The 21,493-nt window shown below is 43.4% G+C and overlaps 2 protein-coding genes across 2 annotated transcripts in view; one reads left to right on the top strand and one right to left on the bottom strand.

Moving 5' to 3' along the window:
• cacng8b (calcium channel, voltage-dependent, gamma subunit 8b) overlaps positions 1-10,218 on the top strand; it is a gene marked incomplete at both ends in the record, with an annotated part of 55,273 nt that extends 45,055 nt beyond the window's left edge. Inside the window, 2 exons of the mRNA XM_080745936.1 lie at positions 6,648-6,788; positions 9,386-10,218. Coding sequence (XP_080602062.1) covers positions 6,648-6,788; positions 9,386-10,218 — 974 coding nt within the window. The remainder of the gene's footprint in view (positions 1-6,647; positions 6,789-9,385) is intronic.
• Positions 1-21,493, bottom strand: part of ccdc106a (coiled-coil domain containing 106a) — a 366,031-nt gene that overhangs the window by 248,407 nt on the left and 96,131 nt on the right. The window lies entirely within an intron of this gene.

Genomic DNA, 21,493 nt, shown 5'->3' on the forward strand with positions numbered 1-21,493 from the left:
TGGAAAGAGGGGCATTTGCTTTATAAAAGGGCAGGGGCTCAAGCCCCCTTTGATTTCTATGTGTGCACGTGGAGAAGAGAAGAGAAGAGAAGAGAAGAGAAGAGAAGAGAAGAGAAGAGAAGAGAAGAGAAGAGAAGAGCACTGGCATGGTTGGATGTAGCACAGCGTTCCTCAACAGATTGTGAGAGCATGGTGTGAATTAAACATGCTGCTTTGTGCATATTGAAGACAGTGGAGCTGGGAGCTGCCCTAGTTGAAGCTCAGTCAGGCTTCATCTTAGACGTCACTGCATGAGCCGTGTCAGTGTCACTCCACCAAAACAAAAAAACACTTGACGTTTGTTCAACCCGAAAGACGAACCAAACACTATTTTTGCCGGGTGACGACGGGGACTGTGTGTGTGTGTGTGTGTGTGTGTGTGTGTGTGTGTGTGTGTGTGTGTGTGTGTGTGTGTGTGTGTGTGTGTGTGTGTGTGTGTGTGTGTGTGTGTGTGTGTGTGTGTGTGTGTGTGTGTGTGTGTGTGTCCAGGGGCCCTGCGGTGATATGTCCCCGCTCCGTTGGTATGTGGTACATGTGTGGCCGTGCATACTGTGTGCAATGCGTGCCATGTTGCCCAGGCATTTGGGTGGCATTTAAGTGGCATTTCCCTCCCGTGGCCGAGCTGTCCTAGATGAAGAGGACGATGAGAGTGTTAAAGTGTGGAAGTGTCTATGTGTGCGCATGCCGTGCGTGCATGCTTGTAGAAAGCGTCACAAGAGGGAGAAAAGTGGGACTGAGTTACTAGGGCCCATGGTGGAGGGGCCTACAACTCTTTTTCTTTTTTAATTGGGTGGTGGGCCACCAAAGAAATCAGATATTAGTTTCAGAGCCATGCTGTAAAAAACTACCGATAACAGCCCTAAACGCTAAACAGACGGCAGAGAGAAGATTCTCATGCCTACTGCTAAAGTAAACAGGAAAAACAGCTCAAGCAACTGATCTGATTGGGCAATCGTAGCACTCGTCAAGAGGGGCAATAGAGTGTTTTCTCAATCCGGTAGGCATTTCAAAATAAAAGTTTTTTTTTCTTCTTTTTTTTCTCAGAGCAGTTGCGGGCCCCCTCCCCCCCGGGCCCTAATGCGACTGCATTGGTTGCTTTGCCTATGGCTCCCCCCATGATTTTGGGGGTCCTTCACATGAAACGGTTTGAGCATATAGGTTTTTCAAAAAACCTTTTGAAATAGTGTGCGTGCGTGCGTGCGTGCGTGCGTGCGTGCGTGCGTGCGTGCGTGCGTGCGTGCGTGCGTGCGTGCGTGCGTGCGTGAGGTTGGCAAACCTCCTGAAGCTATCATGAGAAACCAATCAGTCATGTGCCTGACATGGTATAGTAATTACTTTTATCACAGAGCGATGTGTCATGTGTGTACATTTTAATATTACACTTTCTCGTCAGAGAGCCAGGTTGATATTGTCGCTGTCGGGCAGAAACCTCTTATCTCCATATTCCAACTGTTTGTGTTTTCATGTAAATCAACACCGTGTTTTGAGCTTGGAGATTTGACACTTCGTTTTCAAATTTGAATCCCGGTTTTGGTCATATATGAGGTTTCCACCCGACAGAGACAGTATACTTTATTTATTGCTCTATCAATCAAGGCCGCTAGACATTTGGCTCAATGTGTACATGAAAAGATCTCTTTTGGATTTTGAGAATTACAGCGCTCAAGCAAATATCAAGGAGTTGGAAAAGTGTGGAACCTCCCAAGGTAGAGAAATGGTGGGAAAAAACAGAGGACATGTACCTTATGGAAAAGGTGACCTATAAAATTAATGGCAAAGAAAATGCTTTCGAAAAAAAGGTGGGCCCCTTATGTCTTAAATAGGGGAAACATGTCTTTTTAATTTTCAAGGTTGTTTTTTTTTCCTTTGGTTCTTGTTTTTTTCCCCTTTTGTATTCAAACCTAAAGTATTCTAGATATAAATATTAATTTAAACAATAGCAGCTTTTTCTCTGTTTTAATGAAATGACAACAATTACATAACAAAGTCTCCTCTTTTTTTTTTTTTTTTTTTCAGTTTCTTTTTTGTAATGTTTCTGTTTACAGTTTTTGTGTGGATTTTTTCTTTGCTCTATGTGGTGGTGGGGAAAAAAGAAAAAAAATACATAAAAATGTGTCAAAATGTCCTTAAAAACAAAAAAAATGAAAAGGTTTTGAAGAATGTTATGATGTGCATGTTTTGACACAATAAAGTATAAAAACAAATGTGTTCATGAAAAACTCTGAACCAGGCATTAGTAATGAATTGTACTTCCACCATAATCATATAGAGTAATTAAATACAGAAAGCTGTCAGAAAGCTTGTTAAAGGTGCTGCGTGGTATGATTTTGTTAAAATGCATGGTGAATAGCTCTATATTCCCATAGTAATCATTGCTAGAGCAGGGGTCTTTAACGTTTTTCAGACCTAGGACCCTTAGCTGAGAGACAGATGAAGCAGGGACCCCCACTATAAAAATTGTATTGCACATTACTTTTCTTTTCATAGATTTCATAGATAGCTTCATACTGACCTTGATACTGGACACTATACTGACCATGATACTATGATACTGACCATGATACTATGATACTGACCATGATACTATGATACTGACCATGATACTATGATACTATGATACTGACCATGATACTATGATACTGACCATGATACTATGATACTGACCATGATACTATGATACTGACCATGATACTATGATACTATGATACTGACCATGATACTATGATACTGACCTTGATACTATGATACTGACCATGATACTGACCATGATACTATGATACTGACCGTGATACTGACCATGATACTATGATACTGACCATGATATTATGATACTATGATACTGACCATGATACTATGATACTGACCTTGATACTCTGATACTGACCATGATATTATGATACTGACCATGATACTATGATACTGACCATGATACTATGATACTGACCTTGATACTATGATACTGACCATGATACTATGATACTGACCATGATACTATGATACTGACCATGATACTATGATACTGACACTGACCATGATACTATGATACTGACCATGATACTATGATACTGACCATGATACTATGATACTGACCATGATACTATGATACTATGATACTGACCATGATACTATGATACTGACCATGATACTATGATACTGACTATGATACTGACCATGATACTATGATACTGACCTTGATACTATGATACTGACCTTGATACTATGATACTGACCTTGATACTATGATACTGACCATGATACTGACCATGATACTATGATACTGACCATGATACTATGATACTATGATACTGACCATGATACTATGATACTGACCTTGATACTCTGATACTGACCATGATATTATGATACTGACCATGATACTATGATACTGACCATGATACTATGATACTGACCTTGATACTATGATACTGACCATGATACTATGATACTGATCATGATACTGACCATGATACTATGATACTGACCATGATACTGACCATGATACTATGATACTGACCATGATACTGACCATGATACTATGATACTGACCATGATACTATGATACTGACCTTGATACTCTGATACTGACCATGATAATATGATACTGACCATGATACTATGATACTGACCATGATAATATGATACTATGATACTGACCATGATACTATGCTACTGACCATGATACTATGATACTGACCATGATACTATGATACTGACCATGATACTATGATACTGACCTTGATACTATGATACTGACCTTGATACTATGATACTGACCATGATACTATGATACTGACCTTGATACTATGATACTGACCATGATACTATGATACTGACCTTGATACTATGATACTGACCATGATGATACTATGATACTGACCATGATACTATGATACTGACCATGATACTATGATACTGACCATGATGATACTATGATACTGACCATGATACTATGATACTGACCATGATACTATGATACTGACCATGATACTATGATACTGACCATGTCATAGGCTGATAGACAGCACTATCCTCAGTGCTTTGTAAATGAGTTTTCTTTTCTTTTATGGTTTAGGCCTACACATTTTCTTTCCCTTTTATACGTTGGATTAATTTTAGTGACATTAACCCATGAATGAATTTTCAACACATTTACTGTTGTTGTTTTTTGTTTTGTTTTTTTTTTTGGGGGGGGGGGGGGATCTTACCTTATTTTTTACGGCTCCATGAACTTGTCCATATGCTTTTACACAAGTTTCCCGTCACGGCAGATGATCATCTTTTCTTTCACCTGGAAAATACAAACACTCTGCATAATGGAAGCACACTTTCAGTTTTGGTACTTTTCAGTTTATTTTGATGCCGATACCTTTCTACCTTTGTGTATTTTGTTGAGCGGGACTTTTACTCGTAACAGAATTTCTGCATTGCGATATTTATTTGTCTAATTTAGATAAATATGTGAGTACTTTTTTCCCACCACTGGCTAGGTAAATAAATAAATAATGGAGAAGGAAAAAAAGGAATTCCCAGCAGTCTTCCCCCCTGCTTGACACCGTGTCTGTCTCCTCCAATCCCGTCTCCCGCTCAGCTCCAGCCCTGCTGTCCTCCTCCATAAAGGCAGAGCAGGGTGAATTAGATTAGATTGCATGTCCTTCATTGTCCGCCAGGGAAATGAATGTTGCTCAGGTCAGAACACTGCAGTGTTTCTGAACGGTATTGTCTTAAGACAATACCGTTCTGGGTTGGGGTTTCCCACTTCAGAAACATACAATAATGATAATAATATTAATAACAATAACTAGTAAGACGCCCTAAGGGCAAGAAGCGACCTTACCTTAATAAATTAAACCGAAACCATCTAGCTCAATTTTTCATGTTTTAGATTTTTTTTGTTTGTGTTGGTTAAAAAAAATTAAAATACCAATGAAAAATCTAACTCCACTTGAGCCTGGTGTTTTTATCATTTTATGAAAAATGTATGTATTATGTTTTCTTTTCCGTAAATTACTGCCCTTCTTCATCATACAGGATTGTCGCACAAATAGCGAAAATAGACAAGCTCATAACAGGTGTGATGAAGTCTGGTAAATTATTGATGATTGTATTGTATTGTATTGTATTGTATTTTGTTTTGTTTTAACAGTGTCTCTTTCCTGTGTGTCACAGGGATGGTCAGGGTTAATGGGTTAGTGGGTTAGTGATCATTGTAATGTCTTAACAGTTCCTCTCCTGTTTGTAACGGGAGGTCAGGGTTAGTGGGTTAGTGATCATTGTTATGTTTTAACAGTGTCTCTCTCTGGTGTGTCACAGAGGTGGTCAGTGTTAGTGGGTTAGTGATCATTGTTATGTTTTAACAGCATCTCTCTCCTGTGTGTCACAGGGGTGATCAGAGTTAGTGGGTTAGTGATCACTGTTATGTTTTAACAGTGTCTCTCTCCTGTGTGTCACAGGGGTGGTCAGGGTTAGTGGGTTGATGATCATTGTTATGCTTTCTCCTGTGTGTCACAGGGGTGGTCAGGGTTAGTGGGTTAGTGATCACTGTACTGTTTTCTCCTCTGTGTCACAGGGGTGGTCATGGCTAGTGGATTAGTGACCACTGCTATGTTTTCTCTTGTGTGTCACAGGGGTGGTCAGAGTTAGTGGGTTAGTGATCACTGTTATGTTTTCTTCTGTGTATCACAGGGGTGGTCAGGGATAGTGGGTTAGTGATCACTGTAATGTTTTCTCCTCTGTGTCACAGGGGTGGTCAGGGCTAGTGGGTTAGTGATCACTGTAATGTTTTCTCCTGTGTGTCACAGGGGTGGTCAGGGCTAGTGGGTTAGTGATCACTGTAATGTTTTCTCCTGTGCCACAGGGGTGGTCAGGGCTAGTGGGTTAGTGATCACTGTAATGTTTTCTCCTGTGTGTCACAGGGGTGGTAAGGGCTAGTGGGTTAGTGATCACTGTAATGTTTTCTCCTGTGTGTCACAGGGGTGGTCAGGGCTAGTGGGTTAGTGATCACTGTTATGTTTTCTCCTGTGGGTCTCAGGGGTGGTCAGGGCTAGTGGGTTAGTGATCACTGTTATGTTTTCTCCTGTGGGTCTCAGGGGTGGTCAGGGCTAGTGGGTTAGTGATCACTGTTATGTTTTCTCCTGTGGGTCTCAGGGGTGGTCAGGGCTAGTGGGTTAGTGATCACTGTTATGTTTTCTCCTGTGGGTCTCAGGGGTGGTCAGGGCTAGTGGGTTAGTGATCACTGTTATGTTTTCTCCTGTGGGTCTCAGGGGTGGTCAGGGCTAGTGGGTTAGTGATCACTGTTATGTTTTCTCCTGTGGGTCTCAGGGGTGGTCAGGGCTAGTGGGTTAGTGATCACTGTTATGTTTTCTCCTGTGGGTCTCAGGGGTGGTCAGGGCTAGTGGGTTAGTGATCACTGTTATGTTTTCTCCTGTGGGTCACAGGGGTGGTCAGGGCTAGTGGGTTAGTGATCACTGTTATGTTTTCTCCTGTGGGTCTCAGGGGTGGTCAGGGCTAGTGGGTTAGTGATCACTGTTATGTTTTCTCCTGTGTGTCACAGGGGTGGTCAGGGCTAGTGGGTTAGTGATCCCTGTTATGTTTTCTCCTGTGGGTCTCAGGGGTGGTCAGGGCTTCCAACATCTTCCCCATCCTGAGTGCCATCCTGCTGCTGATGGGAGGCCTGTGCATCGCCGCCAGCCGCTTCTACAAGAGCAAGAGGAACATCATACTGGGAGCGGGCATCCTCTTTGTGGCCGCAGGTAAGGTCATGGACTCTGCTCACATACTGTACAATACAAACTGTGCGTGCGTGTGTGTGTGTGTGTGTGTGTGTGTGTGTGTGTGTGTGTGTGTGTGTGTGTGTGTGTGTGTGTGTGTGTGTGTGTGTGTGTGTGTGTGTGTGTGTTTGTGTGTGTGTGTGTGTGTGTGTGTGTGTGTGTGTAGTGCGTGTGGTCTGGACAGCGTTAGGTGTCAGTGTGTTTACGTGTGTAAACTTACAGTGTGTATGTGTCAGTGTACCTGCTCACTGTCTCTCCGTTGGCCTCCTCTAACCTCTGGTTTAGTGCTCCGTAAAACCGTCGTGTCATCGCCGTCAGGTGGAAACCTTGTATGTCCAAAACCAAAACAAAAAGCCTGCGTTCCAAAGAAAATAGCAGAACTACAAGCTTGTATAGGACTTCTATTTCTGCTGTTTCTGCGTGACAAAGTTTCTGCGTGACAATTTTGAGGTATTTGTACTTTAGTATTTCCAAGTTCCAATACTTTTACTTCTACTCCACTACATCTCGGATCCAAATATTGTACTTTTACTCCACTACGTTTATTTGAAAACCTTAGTTACTAGTTACTTTGCAGACATAAATGATTACATTCTAAAACATAAATTAATCCACTTTAGCCCTATTATATTTGAAAATAGACGATCTACAAGCATTGCGGCGCGTTGTGAGCTTGTAGATCTTCAAACATTTTGTACTTTTACTTTTGGTACTTTACAGTAAGTACATGTCAATACCTTTGAACTTTTACTCAAGTAAATTTTGAATTCCGGACTTTTACTTGTAATTCGAGTATTGATACTTTTACTTAGTAAAGTAAAACATTAGTACTTTTTCCGCCACTGTCCAAAACCAAAACAAATAGACTGTGTTCCAAAGAAAATATCAGATCTACAAGCTTGCAGGACTTCTATTTCCGCTGCTTCTGCGCAACAAAGTAGTGCGTTTCATTTATGGAATATGGAGATACAAGTTTTCTACCCATACGTCTTCTGTTTATCACTGTCTGTGTCTGGAGCCACTCCATCTTAGTTTACATGTAACCACTTGAACTCTAGCATCCCTATTCTGGGGGGAACGTTAGCTCATAACATAATCCTGCTACTATCTAGTATTATGCCTCTGGTTTTACTCCCACGTGTACACACATTGCCAAAGTAAACAAACTCATTATAGCTCCAGAATACAGTGAATACTGTCGGGAGGGAAATGGTGTATGTGTCATCTTGTCAATTCATTGCCATTGTCAAAGAAAGGTCAACAACATAATCAAAGAATTTAAGGAAAAAAACAAAAGGGTGAAACAAAGGGTATGTACAGTTGGGTCGGGTGGAAATGTCCAAAACTTTACTTTTCAGGATTTCATTTTTCAGATGTCCAAGCTCAAAACATGTGGCTTCGCGTCACGTTTCGAGCTTGCAGATTAGGCTACTTTTGATGCTTTAGTGCAGTGGTTCTCAACATTTTCAGGCTGTGACCCCCCCACCCCAAAATAGCAGATCTACTTGCTCACAACGCCTCGCAATGCGAGGCGTTGTGAGCATGTAGATCGGCTATTCTCGATTTCTACCTCAAATATTTGACAATTTGGCCAATGTTTAATTTGTCATTTTAGAGGTATTAATTAAAAAGTCCTTAAATTGTCACTTTAGAATGTGTAGATACCCTCTATACACTTGAACTTTATGTTGGTTTGTTTATTGTTAGTGAGAAAAAGTTAATCATCTGGGAACCCTCCCTGGGGGTCCCGACGCATAGGATGAGAACCACTGCTTTAGTGTGACACTGTAGTGTGATCAAGTAGGGCGCTAATTTACGGAAAAATATATGGACATTTCTGCCCGACAACAATGATATACGCGTTGCCAAGGGTAGCTATAAAGCTTAGTATAGATAGTAAAAACCTGTCCCTATGTTGTAGTTTTGGTAGTGGGGTTACGGTACAATTATATGATGTTCATGTCATGATAGGGCCTTTTATGTCATGGTTTAATTAAATTCACCCATGGCGTGTGTCACGTGGAAAAAGTACTCACATTTTTTACTTAAAGGGGGCCTGTCACCCAAAGGGTTACTGTCACTTTAAGAATCATCTTAAAAAACAAGTTAATATTTTTATGATGTCATTGTGGGGTTGCGCAATTATAAGCCACTTACTGTACTGGTCAGCTGTTGTTGGGCAGATTACACTGAGACAGTTTCAGACTGTTTGAGGATCCACAGAGAGATCCAGGAGAGAGACCACATGAACGACTGTATCATACTATTATAATTTTGGGGCTGACAGCAGACCTTTAAGTAAAAGTATCACTACTGCAATGCAGAAATAGTGGACAGCAGTGGCTCAGGGGTAGAGAAAAGGGACCCCCCCACAGGTTGATCAGTGTTGTAGGTCACCCTATAAACCACCGATTCTCAAAGTGGATTTCAGGGATTCTCTAGGTTCCTTTATGGGGGTCTAAATTGACCCTTACAAGTCTCTAACTCTGACAGCGTTGGAACCAAATGGACCCGTTAAGGGGAAACCGTGAAATTTGAGAACCACTGCTTAAACAACTACCTTTCCTCTGCGTTCGCAGGTCTCAGCAACATCATCGGCGTGATCGTCTACATCTCGGCGGCGCTGGGCGACATCTCGCCCAAGAAGGACGAGGACAAGAAGTGGCAGTACTCGTACGGCTGGTCCTTCTACTTCGGCGGCCTCTCCTTCATCATGGCCGAGATGGTGGGCGTGCTCGCCGTCAACATCTACATCGAGAAGAACAAGGAGCTGCGCTGCCGCTCGCGCACCGACATCTTCAAGAGCACCACGCACGCCATGCTGCGCCTGCCCAGCTACCGCTTCCGCCGCCGCTCGCGCTCCTCCTCCCGCTCCACCGACCCGTCGCGCTCGCGCGACCCCTCACCCGTGGGCGGCGGCGGCATGGGCGGCCCCGGCGGCGGCAAGAACTTCGGCCTGCCGCCGGCGGCGCTCCTCTCGCAGGGCCCCGTGTCCGTGTCGACGCTGCCCAACCCGCACTCCCGCACCCCCGGCGACATCTCCCTCTACACGCTGTCCCGCGACCCCAAGCTGCCCGGCCTGCCGCCCATGTACGGCACGGTGGACCGCGCCACCCTCTACCAGCTGCACAACTGCTTCCCCAAGGACGGAGGAGGAGGGGTAGGAGGCGGAGGGGGCGGGGGGATGATCCTGAGCGGCACGCTGCCCTCGGTCAAGTCGCACAACCCGGGCAACACGGGCAACTCCAACTCGGCCAACATGCCCAACTCGGTGGGGTTGGGCACGCCGCCCTTCAGCTCGTCCACCGTGGACCGGGACGGGCGCGGCGGCGGCATGGGCACCCTGGACAGGTTGAAGGGGGACCGGGAGAGCAACTCCAACACCCTCAATAGGAAGACCACGCCTGTGTAGAGAAGAGACAGGGGGGAGAGGAGGGGAGAGAGAGAAAGAGAGAGTGTGAGAGAGAAAGAGAAATGGCTCTTTTCCACTAGAACAGTGGTTCTCAAACCTTTAAAGATAGGGTGCCATTATATAGTTTTTTCCCTAAAACACGATGATCAGGTTGTATGATTACACTAGGAGGAAGAATTTTTCCCCAAAAAGTGTACAGAAAGTGTTAAAATTATGTTTTTATGTGGCCACACCCACCAGTTCATTAAGTATGCCTGGTTGTCAGGTGGGTGGTGACCCAGCTGAAGTTAGCCACACCCACAGTGATGGGTGTATGGTAAAAGGGGAGGGGCAGGGGAGGGGCTGAGTTTATGATGTTTTTAACTCAGTGTTTTTCGATCAGGCCTTTTGACTTTTGAAAAATACACAGGGAAGACAAATTTGCACAGACAAGGTTTCTCTGAAGCCTATAATCGGGGCTCCTCATGCTCAGGATATAGTAGGCCTACTAAACTCTGAATTCTGTGGAGAGAGAGAGGGAAAAAAATAAACAGGACTCAGAACTTTAGACTTCTAAATAATGTATTCTAAAATAGTGGGGAAAATACAGGTTCTGGAACGTTTCAGGTTTTCCGGAAAGGTTCTTGGTTTTGCTAGTGGAAAAGAGCCCATATAGGCGGGGAACCAGACACCCAAAATGGGAGTTGACCTGTGATGTCTTGCCGTACTTTTTATTTCTGTTTTATCTATTAGTTTGGTTATTAAGGTCCACAGAATGTGGGGTCAAACTAGGGGTTTTTCATGATTCTTAATCCATTGCAAACATTTGTTTTGCATGAAAAACATTCCTTGGGCTAAGAATGGCCCCAAAAAACTGTGAAGTCATGAGTCATCGCTTTTTTTGGATGAGTCATCACTTTCACAGTTTTATGGGTCAATTTTTAAAATATTTTTCTTTTCCTCTATAGTGGAGTCCAATGGGACAGTGAATATACAAATGGCCATAACTTTTTTCCGCGATATGTTTCCGGCAGAGCAGACCTCTCATTCTGTGGACCTTAATGACCAAACTAATAGATAAAACGGAAATAAAAAAGTAAACACTATTCCTTGAGCTTTTTGGCCGGTGGGTCCCCGACTAATAGATGGAGAGAGAAGAGGCAAAGCGAGAGAGAGAGAGAGAGAGAGAGAGAGAGAGAGAGAGAGAGAGAGAGAGAGAGAGAGAGAGAGAGAGAGAGAGAGAGAGAGAGAGAGAGAGAGAGGAGGAGAGAAGGGAGCACGGGAGGTCTTGGCTAGCGCTCTCATGGCGTCCGAAAGGGGGTCAGGCGAGACGCAGAGCTGGGCGAAAAAAAACGCTTCCTGTTTCACTGTTATAAATAGACTGCTCGATCTCACCGAGAAACTAAAGCGGAGAAGAAGGAAAAAAATGAAACAAATACAAGACGAAGAGTAGGTCTAATAACAGAGTGATAATAACAACAACAACAACAACAACAACAACTACAACAACGAACTCTCACAATAAAACTATTTTGATATTTTAAAAGAAAAAATGCGCTAGAAAATGATTTATTTTATTAACGACCAAAAACAACGCAATTAACCTGGGGCTATTATGAAAGGGAAGAAGAGAAGAGAAATGTTCCACGTATTATTATTATTTTGTGCGTGCGTGCGTGCGTGCGTGCGTGCGTGCGTGCGTGCGTGCGTGCGTGTGTGTGTGCAATATTTAACGCTGATTTCCAAACGCCAGATGAAAACCTGTCATTTTGAGATTGTTGTTGTGATTATTCTTAAGCGTTATTGCAAACTAGCTTCGTTTCACACAACGCTGTAGTCCGGAATGAGAACTTTACTTTTCATGATAATTTTTCGTTTGTTCGTTTTTTTGTTTTTTTTTTCTTGTTTTTTTTTTTGGATCTCGACGACTTTTAACTGTGAAATTTCTTCCATGCAGAGCCACTTAGGCTATGTAAACTGTGTCAAAGTGTCTAAAAGCATGAGTGTGCACAATGTGTGAGAGAATGAGAGAGAGAGTATTATTATTATTATTATTTCTTACTAATAATGACATTAGAACAGCCTTTTAATTTCATTTTAGAACCATTTGGAGTCAAACATGTGAATATTTGTACATTGTCTTCCAATACTGTTACTGAACGAGATGATGCAACACTTAAAGGCGAGTGGCCGACCCACTCCATGTCCTTATTATTGTAGTCTCATGAGTTTTCTACGGGGCCTCAATTAATGTCCGATTCATATTTTGGTTGAGCTCTATTTTGTCACGTGCTGGCCGGACACACGCGGTTTTTACCGAGTTCACCGCGCGTCGCGCCGCAGCTTGGCCGAACCGCCTGTGGTCGGCTCTGCGCGACGCAGACGCGCCAACCTAGCATGAATCGACCTTTTTCAGTCTTCTTTTCCGTTCTACTCCGTGTTACCAGTAGTACTAAGTAGCCGTTAGTCGTTGTTAACGAGGCGTTTGTTCCTGGGCATTATTATGAAGTGACAACTTTCCCTCTGTCACGGAGGCGACACGCAAAAGCATAAATAGAGACCTAGAGAATATATTTGTACAGAATCAGGTAAAAAAAAAAGGTCGCTTGACTGAGCAGAAAACGTAATAAAAAAAAAAACTACTTTTTATATATACGGTATATATATATATTATATATATATACACGAAGGGTCCCAAAGTGATTTCACATGAGCAGCCATCATGCAACATTTTCCAATTAAATATTTAAAAAAAACTATATTGTACTTATAGGTGTGGGGTTTGGGGGTGGTGGGGGGGTGGTGAGACAGAGGAAGATGAAGGAGAAAAAAAAAACAATACAGAGAAATCTTTTGAAATGATTAATATGTACATTGTAATTTAGGCATACATACATTTGCAAAAAGCGTATAGATACTTTCTTTGGGAGCACTCGGGGTGGGGTGGGTTGAGGGGGTATTTTGGGGTAAAGGACGAGGGTCTCCCCTCCCTCCCCGCCCCTGGCCTCAGTTCTGGACTCTCATTGGTGGAGGGAGGGAGGGAGGAAGGGTCTCCTCGTCCAATAAAAACCCTGCTCCTCCTCCCCCCTTCTTGGCCCCCCTGCCCCACCTCCCTTGCCCATATTTGGTCATGGTCGCTAGTGTCCCCCCCTCCCCATTTTTGTCTTCTTAACGACCAATCGCCACAGCGAACATGAGCCCCCCTTGACCTCAAAGCCTTCCCGGATGATTCTTTCACTGTGCTCCCCCCTGCCCGGTGTCCCCCCCCCCCCCCCCCCTGTTGAACTTTGACCCTTATGTGTTGTTTCTGTTGAGAATGTAATAACATGTGTTTAACACTCTGCCCTATAAAAAAAGACCCATCTCTGTTTCCCCTTCTTCTAAAACTTTGTTCCCCCGAAGCCACCGCGGACCGGCGGTCGTCTATGTGTGTTCCCTGCTATACGTACTACACTGGACAACAAAAAAAAAGAGACATGGACGAACTAAAAAAAGAAAAAAGAAAAAAGATCAAAACTAGACGCTTCCAGATATTTTTCTTTTTCTCTCTTTTTTTTCATTTCTTTGATTTTCATTTTGAGGTAAAAAAAAAGAAAATGAAAAAAGAACATCGACAATAATGTGACAAAACAACAGCGCACAGATAGCATTTATGTGGGCAATATGATGACTAGTATGTAGTTGAGAATCGATATATCTAGACAAAAATGATTATGGTTTATCTAAATGTGTGATAAACTCAAACACTGTATTGCACGAAGTTTATAAAAAAAGAAAACAATAACAGACATATTCACAGACTGCTGTCTTTTGTTTGTTTCTTTCCCAAAAACGAGACAACGGAGGAAATGCAGCAGGTATACACTGCAGACAAAGAAGAAAAGTTACGCAGATTGAAAAAATAACAATGTTAACAGATTAGAGTAACAGATTTATGAGCTCGTAGCTTGTAAATCGAGCTTGTAAATTAAAGTGATTAATGAATGTATGGTGGCAGAAATAAAAGTGTCGATCTGGAATCAGATTAAACTGCATAACAACACTCAGAGGTGGAGCAGATATGAACCTGCATTTTGAGGTTAAATGTGTTACCAATGATGCTAATTAAGGCTCTTTTCCACCGGCAAAGAACCGGTTCTGGTTCTTTCTCCCGCCTATGGGTGAGCTTTTCCACCGAGAACCGGAGTTGGTTCCAAACCGTAAAAGTTGGTTCCGAACGGGAACCACAAAATCATTGGTTCCTCTGGTTCAATCTTGGTTCAATCTGGTGGAAACGCAAGCCGGTTCGCAAGAACGAACCAAGGTTCCAAGAAAGTTGAACCGGCACTGGTTCTGGAACCGGTTCTTTGCCGTTGGAAAAGGCCCCATAAGCACTGAGGTTCTCAGTGGTTCTCAGATGTTTTAATCTCAAGAGGTCATTCCACCAAAAGAACCTTGGTTTAACTCATTGACTGCCAAGGCACGAGTTTCACGAGTTATTACAGTACTCCCAGGCTGCCACAGCCCGAGTTTCCCGAGTTGGAAGCCATTTTGAAAAAAAAAAAAAAAAAATTTTTTTTTTTTTCAAAAAATTTTTTTATAAAAAAAATTCTAAAAATGCCTCAAATGTATTAGGCATGATCGCAATTGCGAAATTGCATATTTAGCCCCATAACAAACACATCTTTCAAAATGTCAAAAATGGCTGTTTTGTCTGACTTTGAAGGCTTGTATCTCATGAATGCCTGAACGGATTTCCAAGCGGATTTTTTTGTTTGAAAGCTGTTAAAAAGTACTACACATATGGTGCATGATCTAGGCATGGGCGTGCACGATCCGTGCACTAAAAATTGATCCGTGCACTAGAAATTTAGGAAGGTGGCAGTGTTTGTTTTGTCTGACTTTGAAGGCTTCTATCTCATGAATGCCTGAACGGATTTCCAAGCGGATTTTTTTGTTTGAAAGCTGTTAAAAAGTACTACACATATGGTGCATATATGGTGCATGGGCGTGCACGATCCGTGCACAAAAAATTGATCCGTGCACTAGAAATTTAGGAACGTGGCATCCTGGTACTTGGCGGCCATCTTGAAAAGGGCATTCAATTTAAGAACCTGTGCCGTTCAACTTTCTTGGAACCTTGGTTCGTTCTTGCGAACCGGGCGCAAACCGGTGTGCGTTTCTACCAGATTGAACCAGAGCCGTTGTCCAGGTCATCACGGTTCACTGGAAAAACCAAGGATTTTTCGGTTCCTGTTCGGAACCAACCGGTTCTTTGCCGGTGGAAAAGGCCCCAGAGTGTACAGGTGGACCTTACGGGTCCATTTGGTTCCATTTGTACACTCTCAGGGCGCTTTTCGACCGACAAAGAACCGGTTTGGGTTCTTTCTCCCGCCTATGGGATGAACCAGAGGTGAGCTTTTCCATGAGAACCGAGTTGGTTCCGAACTGTAAAAGTTGGTTCGGAACGGGAACCACAACATCATTGGTTCCTCTGGTTCAATCTGGAGGAAATGCAAGCCGGTTTGCGGCCCGTTCGCAAGAACACCGGCACTGGTTCTTGAACCAAGGTTCTTTTGGTGGAAAAGGCCCCCAAAAGAACCTTGGTTCAAGAACCAGTACCGTTCAACTTTCTTGGAACCTTGGTTCGTTCTTGCGAACGGGCTTGCGTTTCCACCAGGTTGAACCAGATTGAACCAGAGGATATACAATATAGTACTTTTACAGTTCGGAACCAACTCGGTTCTCGGTGGCAAAGCTCACCTCTGGTTCATCCCATAGGCGGGAGAAATAACCTGAACCGGTTATTTCCCGGTCGAAAAGCGCCCTTGGAGAAACACACCCATAAGGGGCCATTTGAAACCCCTTCAAGGAACCATGAGAGCTCCCTGGACCCCAATTTGAGACCCACTCAGCACCCTGACTCTGTTTGACCAGAATGTGGAACAGAGCCTTCATTATTGTCATTGGTAAGTCTGTGAAGGAGGGAAGGAGTGAAGGAATGGCTGCAGTGCATAGAGAGCCTATTAGGCCTAAGCAGGGCCTCTGGTCACTGGGAGTTTGTTATTAAGTCTCTGCATGCCATTCCTTGCCATTACCATACCTACAGGCCTCTACTCACTGGCACAGCAGTGCAGCGATGAGAGGTGTTGGACCACGATGGCACCAGAGGGACCCTCTGCCAAAGACACTCACACAAACCTCTTATCTCCATATTTTGTATTTACCTTTTTCGTAAATTAACAAACACCCTTGTAGAAAAGAAAACGACAGCCAATTGGGATGACGCTAGCGTGACGGCACAGCATGACGTCACACTATACAGCAGGGTTCCCCAATAGGCGGCCCGCGGGCCATTTCCGGCCCGCGGGGGGCTACTGTCAGGCCCCCACCAACCCCAGTAATAATGGTGGTATAAGAGCAGCAACAACACTAGTATATCATTGTCGTTGTATATCGTTGTCGGGTGGAAATCTCGTATCTCCAAATGTGTACGTTCTTTCGCAAATCATACAAGGCCGTCGCACAAAAGTAGTGAAAACAGCAGATCTACAAGCACACAACGCCTCGTGTTGTGTGCTTGTAGCACACAACGCCTCGCGAGCATTGGACTTTACCACCCCAATAAGATAATATTATTGAAAACACACACCTACTCCCAGAGAGTATAACACCGCCTTCGGCCCCCAATCTTGTTTTACCCAACTTCCCTAAGGTGAGGTGAGTATATATTATAATATTTTGTTAGAACCCTACTTGATCATACTGCAGTGTCGCACAGAAGTATCAAACGTAGCAGATCTACAAGCTTGACACGCAAAGTGATACTTTCGAGCTTGAGGATCTGTTGTTTTTGATTACTGAAAAGTAACAGTTCAATGTACTCGAATACAGGCTAAAATATATATATATATATATATATATATATATATATATTTATATAGTATATATATATGGATATACAAGTTTTCCGCCCGACAACGACGATATGTTCAGAATAATTATTATTCCCAGGGGAGGCTAGGCTTTTCAGGCTGCAAATCTTCCTCCATTCATTTAGCTAATGACATCACATAGAAAGGACAAACGCAAACTATTAGCTCTCATCAGACAAATGAGTTATTGCCAGATGATTCACTATTTGGGGACAGGGGAGGAGGAGGGGGGGGACAGGGTCATATGCACAGAATAAATCAACACTGAGTTTTTGTGTGCAACATTCTTTTAATGAAATAAAAAGACACCCAGAGAATAATCAGGGACGTGCAGAGAATGTTAAGAGAAGCAGAGGCTAAAATTTCGGCTATTACTTAATCAAATTCTTTCAACATAAGATGCTGCATTCAAGTTCAGGAGAGTTTGGACAATTGGCCTTCATGTATGGAATGGAAAGGAGGCATTTGCATTTCTTTCACCACAGTAAAAACTGCTTTCATGGTCTGGAGAGAGGGCACTTTTTACAGACAGATAAAAGGGCAGGGGCTCAAGCCCCCTTTGATGTCTATGTTGTGTGCACATGCCTGACAGTAGTTCTTGATGGTGTTGCCTCTTCTCCCGGGCGGATGTGTCTTCGAGGAAAAGTGGTGTCTGGCCCACATCCACAGACAAGTGCTTGTCATATATATGCCACTTGTCACCACTAGTCTCTGTAGAACTATTAAACAGCTATATATATAATATACCGTTACTGTCAAAGATCACGTATCATCGGTGGGGTTTAGCCTTATGCCACTGGGAATGGGGAAAGCTATGTGTGCCATTCAAGGATACAGGAAGTGTGTGTGTGTGTGTGTGTGTGTGTGTGTGTGTGTGTGTGTGTGTGTGTGTGTGTGTGTGTGTGTGTGTGTGTGTGTGTGTGTGTGTGTGTGTGTGCAATGCATGCGTGCGTCTCTTATTCGATATCCCGCCATGACCTCCACAGAGCCATCAGAAAGGCCAAGCGGGAGCACAGGAATAGAATGGAAGTCCAGTAACAACGTGAGGAGTTAATGCGTGGCAGGGTTTGCAGACAATAGGGAGTTTAAGTAAAGATAGTTTTCAATACGGCTCTGCTACGTACAGCTGCTATGACTGCAAAAGTTCCTTGAAGTTAAAAAAAAGTTTGAGAACCACTGCACTAGACATGTCTGAGGCTGGCGTAAAGCCCCTTTAGGGGGTGAACATCTGTAAGACTGCAGTCCCTGATGTGGTTTGGGGGTGGGGGGTTCACTGATATTTTCAACCTCTTCCTCTCCCAGACTGTGGTCCCTGCGGGCTTCAAGATGTCCACCCTTAAGCCTGTGTCCCCCCCCAAGCACCCCAAGGCCAACGACTTGAGACTTGTCACCCTTTCACCTCAGTTAGTTGTTGGGACTTTAAGCTTGGACGGTTTTCAGGACGGCTAGGCGGGAGTACGGCTGCTATCGTCCCACCCCTTTTACTGAACTCTTTGGTTCCCATGGTGACGCGTCTATGCAGCAGACGTTGTAGACGCTACGTGGAAAGGTAGCTTCTGCCGTAGTAGGAACGGCTGCGATGGCAGGCAGGTTTATCTATCGAGCACTGATCCACGTCCGGTTACTGTAGCGGACTGCCATAGCCGTCGTTGCTTAAAGTCCCTATTGAATACTTTGAAACGGCTGGTGAGGGACTTCCATGGCAATTTGCATATCATTGCTGTCACGCAGATACCGCTTGTCTCTATATTTTTTAACCTTTGAGTTTTTTTTTCTTCCCCTAAATTAATTCCCTATAATTGATTCTATAGTGTCAATTTCGCATGACAGAGTACGCGCTCTAAAATAACCGACCTACAAGCTCACGACACATTGTGAGCTTGTAGGTCTGCTATTTTCGGAGCATAAATTACAGGCTTAAAGACAGTTTGCAGGACAGGCGCTGAGCTCTGTCGCCATGTCTGTCTTTACGTGATCTCTTTACACAGTGATGGAAGACGCATTCTGATTTATTTATTTAGTCTTGTAGTCAACATTTTACTTGAGCAAAATTACAAAAGTATTGGCAAAAAAATATAGTACCAAAAGTCAAAGTACTCATTACGCAGAATCTCTAATATTTGCAAAGATGTTTTCATAAAGATACTGTACGGTATCTCCTGCTATAGCCTATATCTCTTTATTTCACTCTTGTTCTTATTTTAACTGCACTTTGTGGGAAGCTTGCACAAAAGAAATGCACCCATACCTGGTTACACTTGTGACGTGACAATAAAAGATCACACCTCATCACAAGTTGAAGTGCATGCGTGCGCGTGCGTGCGTCCACGCGCTTGGCAATATAACTCCAGGGCGCGATTATTCCAAACGTAGGAGACGGTGTCGCATAAATTAGAAGGCGCGGCTTGTGATTGGCTGGAGCGGAGGTCTGGAGCGCTCGGCTGTGGTCACTTGGACCGCGCGGGTGTGAATGTTAACCTCTATGCCTAAACCCAACCCAAACCCTAACCCCAACCTCAGTAAAACGATGCCTAACCCTAACCCCAACCTCAGTAAAACGATGCCTAACCCTAACCCAAACCCTAACCATAACCTCAGTAAAACTATGCCTAAACCTAACCCCAACCTCAGTAACCCTGACGCTGGCGAGTAGCCGACGCTGGCGAACGGAAAAGAAGCACTCCTTCTTTCACCGTCTCCTACGTTTGGATAAGGAGAAAGGGCCCTCACACACTGACAAAATCCATGGAGAGGCTGTTCAGATGCAAAGATAGAACATTTAATTACAAAGAAGGGTGATACAGTGAAAGAGACAAGGTGAACATTTTGATCTCAAATCAGCACAATTGAATTTTCATTACCAAGCGCGTGTGCACACGTGTGTGCGTGTGTGTGTGTGTGTGTGTGTGTGTGTGTGTGTGTGTGTGTGTGTGTGTGTCTGCCTCTAATATTTGACAATTTGGCCAATGTTTCATTTGTCTCTTACAAACAGACAGACACAGACAGAAAGGCTGCCTGCGCAATAAGACTAGTGCTCGGTTCAAACACACACACACACACACACACACACACACACACACACACACACACACACGCATATGTTAAAATCTAAAATGACACTTTCAGAATGACATTTTGCAGAATGTCTCATTTAGAGTAAAAAATATATATTTAATTTTCTGGGGAAAATAGCAGATCTACAAGTAAAGCTCACAATGCATCGACTTTCAAAAGTAACTAGTAACTAAAGTTTTCTCGTAATTTTAGTGGAATAAAAGTACAATATTTACCTCTGAGATGTAGTGGAGTAGAAGTACCAGTAAGACACCTAAGGGCGAAAAGCGACCTCGCCCTTGCCATCTGTCTCGGCCATCTGTCTCGGCCATGAATCCCTTTTATGCCCATATATGGAGATCCCTGCTCTGAGTACCTGACATCACTGTGATGTCACCTGTTTTTATTATGCCCCTATATGGAGATCCCTGCTCTGAGTACCTGACATCACTGTGATGTCACCTGTGAGAAATATTCCAGTAAAGTGAGTACCTCAAAATTGTACTTAGTCTCTTCTGCCACTGCATGGGGAATTGGGGGGCAATGGCAGAGGGGAAGATGGGGCCTTATGGGTGGAGGGTGGAGGTGGGTGGTGGAAGAGAGACATGCTTTACATTCATGGATAGAGTTTCTCCAACCTCTGCAGTGAAATGTGCTGGCGATGAGCTTATGGCTAATTATAGCTACTGCAGCTTGACGGGACCAAAGGTGGACACTCAGACTCACAGTGTTGGTGGCTTAGACCTTTTCAGGCCCCCAAAATAATCATATTTTAACTGGGGACCCACCCACCCTGACAAGCATTAAGACTAAGAGTTGAGACATTACATTTTGTATAACACGGTTCTATTGTGAAAATAGCCGATCTACATGCTCACAACGGGAGCATGTAGATCGGCTATTTTCACAATTTCTGCCCCTAATATTTGCCAATATTTAATTTGTCATTTTAGAGGTATTAAAAAATCCTTAAATTGTCACTTTGAGAATGTGCATGCCATATACCCATACACTTATACGTTATTTTGGTTTGTCTGTTTAGAGAGAAAACAATGTTGCACTTTAAGTTAAATCATGTGGGGACCCCGCAAAATAATTTGGAGGCCCCCCTGGGGGTCCTGACCCACAGGTTGAGAACCAGAGCTTCTACTAAAACATATTTTCATGGACCCCCCAAATTCATATTTAATGTATTCTAGGGATGCACCGATATGAAACATTCTTGGCCGATACCGATGTTTAAAATAATTTAGACGATACCGATACAGATATTTGTTCATATCATATATTTAAAATGATTTCCCACTTTTGTGCAAGGGAAATACACC

This window comes from Nannobrachium achirus, assembly GCF_963921795.1.
Source record: "Nannobrachium achirus genome assembly, chromosome: 2".
Classification (NCBI taxonomy): Eukaryota; Metazoa; Chordata; class Actinopteri; order Myctophiformes; family Myctophidae; genus Nannobrachium; species Nannobrachium achirus.